At 41.6% G+C, this 9,131-nt stretch overlaps 1 protein-coding gene across 2 annotated transcripts in view; it reads right to left on the bottom strand.

Annotated features, from left to right (window-relative positions):
• Window positions 1-9,131, bottom strand: part of CUNH1orf21 (chromosome unknown C1orf21 homolog) — a 70,334-nt gene that overhangs the window by 46,891 nt on the left and 14,312 nt on the right. For both annotated transcript variants that reach the window (XM_017736455.1, XM_017736457.1), the window contains exon 2: window positions 4,313-4,407. In XM_017736455.1, the coding sequence (XP_017591944.1) occupies window positions 4,313-4,407 (95 nt within the window). The remainder of the gene's footprint in view (window positions 1-4,312; window positions 4,408-9,131) is intronic.

The following is a 9,131-nucleotide window of genomic DNA, read 5'->3' as shown; positions in this document are numbered from 1 at the left end:
AGCAGGAATTCATCTCAAGCTCTAACATGCAATTTCACTACAGAGCTCCAGGATGAAACACAGGATTATACCTAATTGTTTTGGGGGTTTGGATAACAAACTATAAAAATCCCAGTAAGTGGCCTTTTGTGCCAGTGCAGCCCAGAAAAGAATGAATGAAAGCTGTAAGAACATCCAAAACCTGAACTGCAATAAATATCAAGAAAACCACCCAGCACAAAAGAAATGCAGCTTTAGGGACTTGGTATTTTCAGGGATATCTGTATTATAACAGCCCAATTCAGAGGAAAATTGATCCAGCTCCCGAAGTTTGCCAAAGCAATGCTAAGCTGCAGGAATATCACACACCTTCTCATTTTACCTTTTCTGGCAGTAATATTTTATAAGGGAAAGCCAGGAGTGCTGCAAGAGTATGGAAATGAGGACAATTAAATTTGCCCAATTAAGAGTATTAAAAAGGCTGTTATATAATAGTATTCTGTATATTTAACATGATGGTGTACAGCCTAACAGTCCTTTCCAAACAAAAAGTTAATAGATGTTTATTAATGCATTATTTATTTTAGTCATACCTGCTTGTAAAATATTAATACTGCCTGAGTTTTGGCATTTTAGCTTTCCAAAGTGACAAATCCATGTGATTAGCCACCATTACCTTTTGCTAATACCTAGGGCCAAAAAAACCCCATCCAGATCTGCTGAGTGGCAAACTCAATGTTGGTAAAACTCCCTTTGTTATGGAGAAGGCTTATCTTAAAACCTTCCCCCAAGAAGGTGAGGAAAGGCAGGAGAGGTTTTGTAGAGCCACTGTGGAGTCATAGGGAGCTGAAATTTAATTTTAACACATGGTGGAGTTCAGCACCACATGTGGCACGTTGGCACCAAGCTGGGCATGGAGACAAAGCCCAGGATCCCAATAAACCATCCCAGCCAGCCCTTCTGCTTCTGAACTCACAAATAACCATCCCAGCTGCTCATTTACCTCCAGGAATAATAGCACACACGTGACCTTCTACGCACCACGTCACATGAAAATTAGCACAGCTTCCACGTTTCCTCACATGTGTGCGCATATATATATATGCACAAACCAACACTTGTGATTTAAAAACACATATAATACGTAGTACAAATTATTTCCTTCTTTCACCTATCTACTAGTTCTTCATTGATCTGACACCAAACATCCCTGGTTTCGCTGAGCAGCCACCAAAGCATGTGCTGCAGTGACAGCATCCAGCATAGCCCCAGCTCTCCAGCGCCTAATCCTGCTACATCCCATTCCCATCCTGCAGGCTACAAGGATGTGGGACTGTCAGCTCAAGCACAACGACTCTGGCTTCGTTTTGAGGGTGGAGATGCTCAGGAAGGTGTCAGAGGTACTGGAATGAAACCAGGAGCAGAGATCACAGCGGCAGGTGGAGAACTGGAGAAACAACCTGACTAAAGAAGTGAATGAGGCCTATGGATACAAAGGAATGGCAGGAAAACAAGCTTAGTTTATCTTCTCTTACTTTCTTTTTTCCCCCCTACATTTTAATCCAAGGGGGACTTTGATTCCACCAGAAAATGTCTTCCCATGGAGCATCCTGTGTTTCCCCTGGCAGACAGTCCTAGCACAGCCATTCCCATTGGCACTGCGTCTTAGGAGCATTTCTGCTTTACTGTGCCAGACCTGCTCAAGTTTTGAGCCCTGCTTAAGCCTCACGTTGAAGCTCAGAAGGTGGTGATTCACTGGCAGAGCCTCATCTCTCCCAGAGATACCCACATTTGCACCAGCCCTTCTCTGGCTCTTCCCCAAGCAGAATCAAAGCCTGGGACTCTGGACCACAGCACCCCAGTGTGAAATGACAGTTCCCCTGGTGACTGCCATGTCCTCCCACTCTCTTTATCTATGTGTGACCTTCTTTCCCCCGACTCAGAAATACTGCAGCACCAAAGGCAGAGATGGCAGCACATCAAAGAGCCTAAGCTACAAGGGAACCAGGTTTATTTTCACTTGAGCTGAGATATTTTTTTTTTTTAAGCAAGACATCAAAATATCTTAAAAAAGTAACAGAGATGATAATGGGATCAAAAAATTCAATGGCATCTGAATAACGTAATTCAAGCATCAGTATCAGGGGATAAGATAACCCACCCAGAGCAGTTCCCAGACACTGAGGTTACACATCTCATCTGGGCTGTGTTTCTGAAGGGGATGTGAATTTGCAGCCCCGTGACAATAAAGAAATGTGGGATTAAGAAACAAGAGAGGAGGAAAAAGGGCCAGTTCATTCTCCCACCGCCTTTTCTTGTTCCTAAAATTTCAGTTGCCTGGAAATGGCTGATGAGAAGACGGGATTATGTAAGTCCTTGCCAACTTCTCACACGTTAAGGAAATTAAAGCCTGAGTGATGGGTAGCTTAACCCATCTTCTAAGCATTGAACTAAAACATGTTTACTAAGGAGAACTTGAACAGTGAGACCCCTTTAAAAAACCCAGGAGTGATGAGGACTTGACGATTCCCAGGATTAAAAAGCTGCATATATTACAGACAAGGTAATCTCCTTATAGTACGATGAGGAAAAGGAAAATAAAGCCTTTTTGGTGGTCAAGACAGTTTTTGTTTTAAAGCATATCCATCCTGTCTGGCTGAAGACGTTCTTGTGTTATTGCCTTTTTTTTTCCCTCCTGATAAACATGACAGAGAAGAGCTACATCAGCCTTCCAAATCCTTATTGTTACATTTTCCAACAAACTCACTGCTCCCTTCTAACATGACCCACCAGTAATAAAATAAGAAGCACTGTGCTCTTCCTACATTTAATAAGGTGAACACTTGGGTGCTACAAGACAGCAGGCACCAATCAAAGTGCAAAATAGCTGGAGCTAGTTTTGAATAGAGCTGCAGCAACTGTGTCACCCCAGCAGACCTGAGCTTTCCTGAGCTCTTCCTTGCTGTCATTCCAGTGACATTGTACCTTCTGCAAATACTCTCATTTAACTACAGCTGAAGGCCAGTCGAAAATCTAATGTAGAATCACAGAATATCCTGAGTTGGAAGGGACTCTCAGGGATCACCGACTCCAACTCCTGGCCCTGCACAGGACACCCCAAGAATCTCTTAAAAACCTCTAAGAAACCCTCTAAATCCCACTCGAAGCTGAAGTTGCACAACTCACTGGAGCATCAGCAATGCAAAATTGCAGGTAGCAAACAGCTGATCTGGAGGTTGAAGAAGAAAACGTGTTGCCTGCTGCTCAGCCACAGGATAGGACAGCAAAATAAACTCCATTTGCTACAGGAGTGCACCTGCAGTTGTGTGATACGTGTGTCTAGGAGAGGGAATATAAAGTAGCCAGGTTGCAGGAGCTCACATCTTCATGAAAATTTAAAAATCCCAAACAGTGGCTTTTTCTACAGCCACCCAATAATGGCAAAAGGCAAATCCTCAACTAGTGATAATGGTTATGGTTCCACTGGAATCTGCTGCTAATGTTTCCCCTCTGGACCTACACATGGAGGGGGGAAAACCCAACCATTCTACGTGAAGAAAAGCTGCACTGCATGAGTGGAACCAGATGTGAAAACTTGCAACCAACTACAAGACTTGTGGGATGTCTTTGAAAACTTCAACTGGGAAAAGCCCCAGGCAGCCAATAACAAAACCTACAGTCCTTCAGCTTTAGAAGGGAAGAAATAACTTCTCAGAAATGCCAGAAGTGACTCAACCGTGATTTTTAAGCTGCTTCAACAGCATCTTAGTTATTTCAAGTAGTCCTAAGAGTTTACCTGTAATTGCCTTCCCTTAAGTGGAACTACGAGCTGGCAAAGTGCTCAGATCCAGGCAAAAGAAACACACATGATTTTTGTGACTGCTGTGTTATGAATATATTGGATTTTTCTGTTCCAAACTGCCTTTCCTGGGAATTTTAAAACACAGAAAACAAGCAAGTGTAGAGCAAATAATATCTACATAAGTAGGTCATTTTCTTAATGGCAGGGAAGTGCTGTTTTACTCCAGCTCGTTTGTAACACAGACACACACATTTCCAAATAAAGCATATTTCTGGATCTGCAAGGGAGGAGAGTGACTTATAATCATGGAGGCACTCACTCCAAGATCAAGTAGAGCCTAATTCAGAAAGACAAGCAGGAAAAAGTCGTATTTTGCACCTTCCATGAGAGCTTTGCAGGGAGTTGTGACATTTTGGAGAAAATCCTCTCGCCGCGCATAAGCCGGAGCTGGAGGGTGCTGCGTGCCGCATATTCCGTCACAAAAGCAGAGCCACGTTAGTTCATTAGAGAAGTGATAAGTTCAATCCTTACCAAGTTTTCTTGGTTCCTGGCTGCTATTTTCTGATCATCTTCTCCCCCACTTTTCATGTATTTGACCTCTTCCACTGGTTTGATCCTATACTCATCTGAGCACCAAGAAAAAAAAAAAGAAAAAAAAAATTTGAACCAGTGTAGTTCAGCAGCTGGGATAAAAACCAAACTAAAACCAAAACAGCTGACTAGAATAGACCCTAGTTAAGCAAAGCAACTAAAAATTACATGTATATCTTTTCAAAGGCTTACATGTGACTAATACAAAGGAAGTTTCTCCTGCCTGAAGCTTCAACAAGAATTTCAGCAGCTCTCTGGTCTAGTATAGCCACGGCACCAGGAAACAGGGATGTTTGGTGTGTACTTTCCCCCAGATCCCTAGTTTTCTGTTTAGTATGTTCAATATAAACAAATTCTTTGCTCCTGCACCCTCCCTGGATTTTAACTCTCAGTGGACCAGTACATGTACAAGTCATGTACAGTGGTACTCCAGAGAGGAGTCTGCTCATGGGTGTTCCTTGTACAGCAAAGCTGATGGAGGCTATTGAAAACCTAGGTTAAAAGCTGAAAAAAGCCAACCCACACCATAACCACTTCGCTTTTTTTTTGGTTTTCCTAATGACACAATGCACAGTCATAGAATGATTTCTGGAGAAAAGGCCCATGCTGACCATCTTCATCTTCCAACTTCCCCCACCAACCACCATTTTTCCTGCACATGAACGTTACCCAGATAGAAATTCAGCCAGAAAATAAGTAAGAAAAGTAAGATTCTTGGTTTGTCCATAATATTTATCAGCTCTTCAAATACTAAAATTCCCAGCTCTAATGCCAGCATGGAAATGTTATCTAACATACAGGTGCTATACCACAGTAAACCCAAAGCTCCAGTAAAGGGATTTTTTTCCTTGGGAGGACAAGATGGGATTTCAGAAAAATTGATTCATCCCTGCAGCCTGTGAATCCAGTTCTTGCAGGACCAACACTGCCTTTGCTCAGTTGCTTTTTGCTCTGATTATCTTTGTAGCACGTGAATCTACTGGAAAAAACACCTGGAGTGGTACATCCACCCTCCTCCAGTCAGGATAAACAATGCAGAAGAGAAACTTCATCCCACAAAAATGGAAAATATTAATACAAAGTGAAATGAGACACAATACACTTGGAATAAAGAGCAAAACCTTGGCAAATTAGAAGACACTGCACAAACTTTCCTCATTTTTGGGGGGTTTTCAAGCAATTTCTCTCACTTACTAAGAGAAAAACAGAGCACAAATAGGTTTTTCTGGGTTACTGTGTTTGTTATTTAGACAAAGTTATTTTCAGGAAGCTGTTAACCACATTCTAGAAGTTAAATAAGCCTTGCTTTGGAAAGTAAGGCTTATTTTTAAAATAAAATTGTTTCAAAAAACAGTCTTATTTTAAAAAATATATCATGGGTTTGCATATGGTCTAGCCCATAGTCTATATGTTTTCTTTATCATAGAGTTCAAATAAACTGAATCTATCAAATAGAAGCATCTCAGATGCAGAGCCTCAAATCAGATTCAAGAATTTAAGACAATACAATTAGATTGGTAAATGTGAACAACTCTGAGGTTTTTTTCTTTTTTTCCAGTGTAATTCAGCTAGTTTGGAGGTGACAATTCATAAACCCAAAAAGGTTGAACACAATAAAGCCTGGGAATTAGAAGTACTTGACTGACTGCAATTATCTAACTTACATTTTCCTCCCTGCCTCAGTGCTCTCTGTTGGGAGAGCAATAAAACCCACACACAGAAAAAGCATCAAACTCCCACAGAGGCATGCAGGGATCTGAATGGGGAAACAGATGAGCAAGAGAAAGCAGCACAAAGGACGTTTCCCAACCCACAGCCAATCAGTCCATCTGCACTGGAGGAGAGAGGATGTTCAGCCCAGCCCTGTGGAAAACCAGGAAGGTATGGAGGGGCTGACGTTCCATGGCAAAAATAACCCTGAAATGTGTCTGCTGCTTATTCCAAGAGAATAATTGTGATCAAACACCACAGCCAGGCAGCAGCTGATCCTGTGGGGATGGTATAGGAGGGATGCTTCCTTGGAAGGCATCATCTCTTGGAGCAAGTCAACCAGGGCACCGAGGAGTCCCTGGCTGATAGCCAGGATAATCAGGCTGACACGCGAAATTAATGATACACCTGGATAGGATGGAGTCTTCTAGAGGTCAAAAATGAAATTTTAAATTCACAGTGGACACAGGCACAGATCCTTCAAATGCTGCATTGTCTGCCAGATACATCAAGTAGCTCTGAACTGGTGGCAAAGAACTTTGCACAGATTTCTTATGATATTTCCAGAGATATTTCCATCAGTGTTAGTAAACTTCAATACTTTCCTGATAATACAGTAAGTATTCAATTATCTCTGGCACAGCTGGTGTTAGTCTCCCCTCCATCCTACCAACTGCAGAAGTGCAGACACCTGGGTAATTTATGCCCAAGGTATGCAGCAGCAAGAAAGTTTCCAAAAATAAACCAGTCATTTTTCACAGCATTTTTTGGACAATGTGAATCCACCACAGCAAACAGCAAGTCTTACTTTGGAGAAATCCACCTTCTCCTTAGGAGAATGGCTTCCCACTGCCAGAGGGCAGGATTAGATGGAATACTGGGAAAAAAATTCTTCCCTGTGAGGGTGAAGAGGCCCTGGCACAGGGTGCCCAGAGAAGCTGTGGCTGCCCCTGGATCCCTGGAAGTGTCCAAGGCTGGCTTGGACGAGGCTTGGAGCAGCCTGGGATAGTGGAAGGTGTCCCTGCCCTTGGCAGGGGGTGGCACTGGCGGTGCTTTAAGGTCCCTTCCCACCCAAACCATTCTGTGATTCTGTGGATACAGATTAAAAAAAATCAGGAAGTCAAAGCAGAAGCCCCTGCAGATGTTGGCAGATCAGCCTTGTAATAGAAAGTGTCCTACAAAATTAATATAAATGTCCTGGCTCTAATAGATGGTATGTGCTTGAGCAGAAGAAATCTCTGCTTGTATCTCAAAAAGCAATAAAGCTTTGACACAATCTAAAGCTGAGAATCTGCCTTTAAGGCCAAGAGATTATCTCCTGGGATGAGGCACACTGGGGAAGCGGTTGAGTGGCCGGCACTCAGGCTCCAGTGCCTCAAGAGTGATGAACAGCCCAGAGTGCCTGGCAGTTCCCAGCTCCAGCAATCCCAGGGGTTCTGAGCGAGCTGTGCACGCACCAAGATCAGACTAAAAGGCAAATGCAGCACTGGCCTGTGGAAAGCCAGGGATCAACCTCATTTTGGTTAATAACTGAGCCATCAACAACTCTTTTATCAGCTACACACCGAGACGAAGGGAGCAGATATGAGATTCATTAGGTTTGAAGCAACATCATTACTCGTAAGCTCTCCTAGTTCCCTATCACAGGCAAAACACTTTCCTTAAAACAAGGAGCACTGATATAATACATTGGTAACATCTGTTAGTATTGAGTAGTCTCTTGCTGGAAGGAGGTATAAATAGGTATGATTCCACTTCCAAAGGGAAAGGAGCAGCTAAGTAATTATACTTACATAAATATAAGAATTATACAGCTAGGGAGGACACTGTTTGCTGGTGTAACAGAGAAGTAACACCTTAATCACAGGTAAGACAACATCCTTTATTTCAAATATGCTAAATATAGTCATTAAAATCAAATCATTATTTGCAGAAGATGAGTCTTGCACTGCATTATGTTATTTTTGAGAGGACACAACGATATATAGATTTTTTTTTTACTAGGTGAAGACAAAATATAAATACATTACACATAAGGTAAGGTGTCCAGAAACTACAGATTCTGAGCTATTTATGAGATTGTTCTTGTTCTAAAGTTACTGGCAGCATGAAAGCACTGCAAGTGCAAAAGAAGGGATGTTTAAGCAACAGACAGACCTCGAAGCACATCATGAGGTGTATGGTCATTAATAGTTTTAGGTGAATATGAAAATTACATTAAAGACAGGTTGGATGAATGGGCCCTCAGTGCCTTTCCTGTAGGTAGGTGCAAAAAACTGCTAACCTGGTTTTGCTCAATAACGTAAGAGTGACCTGCAGCTGAAGAAGTAAAGGATGATAAAAATCACCTTTTGAGTTTTACTTTCTGGTTTCTACAGAAGTAAACACAGCATTTTGAGGTATTTTGGTCTGAGTGATCAGAAACAAATCCAGAGAAATCCTGAAATGTTGATTGAGATCCAGTAGGATCTCATTAAGTCTGGCAGCCAACAAGACCTTTAAAACTGTAAGAAGTTCAGGATAAAGGAAATCTGTACTCTATGCATATTTACCTTGGTCTTTTTCCTAAATACAGTTTTATATCAAAAAGAAAAGTGAAACATATTCATGTTTCTTTCTTGTATAGAACTAAAAATCAACTAGTGATAAAAAAAATTAGGACTCTATCACTCAGAATGTGATATGTCATATATAAAGATGAATACATCCTTATGCTCCTTTCAGGAGTAAAAACAAAATCAAGTATCATCTTCTATTGTGTGGCGTATTATACAAATAGAGAAAATTTCCCGTAACTCACATGGGGGAGGAATGGCTTTACAGGACTGTCACAGCAAATCCTGAGTTGAAGAAAAGCAACTCAATTAAATCAAAAGAAAAACAACATAAATGAACCACAAATAAAAGACAGAAATATTGCTAGCATAACACCCACCACAAAATCACAGGATATAAACCAGAAAGCAGGAACGCCTCTAGATCCAAACTGTGGAAAAGCATGGGGAAGAAGAATTTTGAACTTGAATATGCTGCAAAAATTCTCAGCAGG

The sequence above is a fragment of the Corvus brachyrhynchos genome, unplaced genomic scaffold (assembly GCF_000691975.1).
Source record: "Corvus brachyrhynchos isolate BGI_N302 unplaced genomic scaffold, ASM69197v1 scaffold155, whole genome shotgun sequence".
NCBI classification, from domain to species: domain Eukaryota; kingdom Metazoa; phylum Chordata; class Aves; order Passeriformes; family Corvidae; genus Corvus; species Corvus brachyrhynchos.
This window is presented reverse-complemented; position numbering and strand designations above follow the sequence as displayed.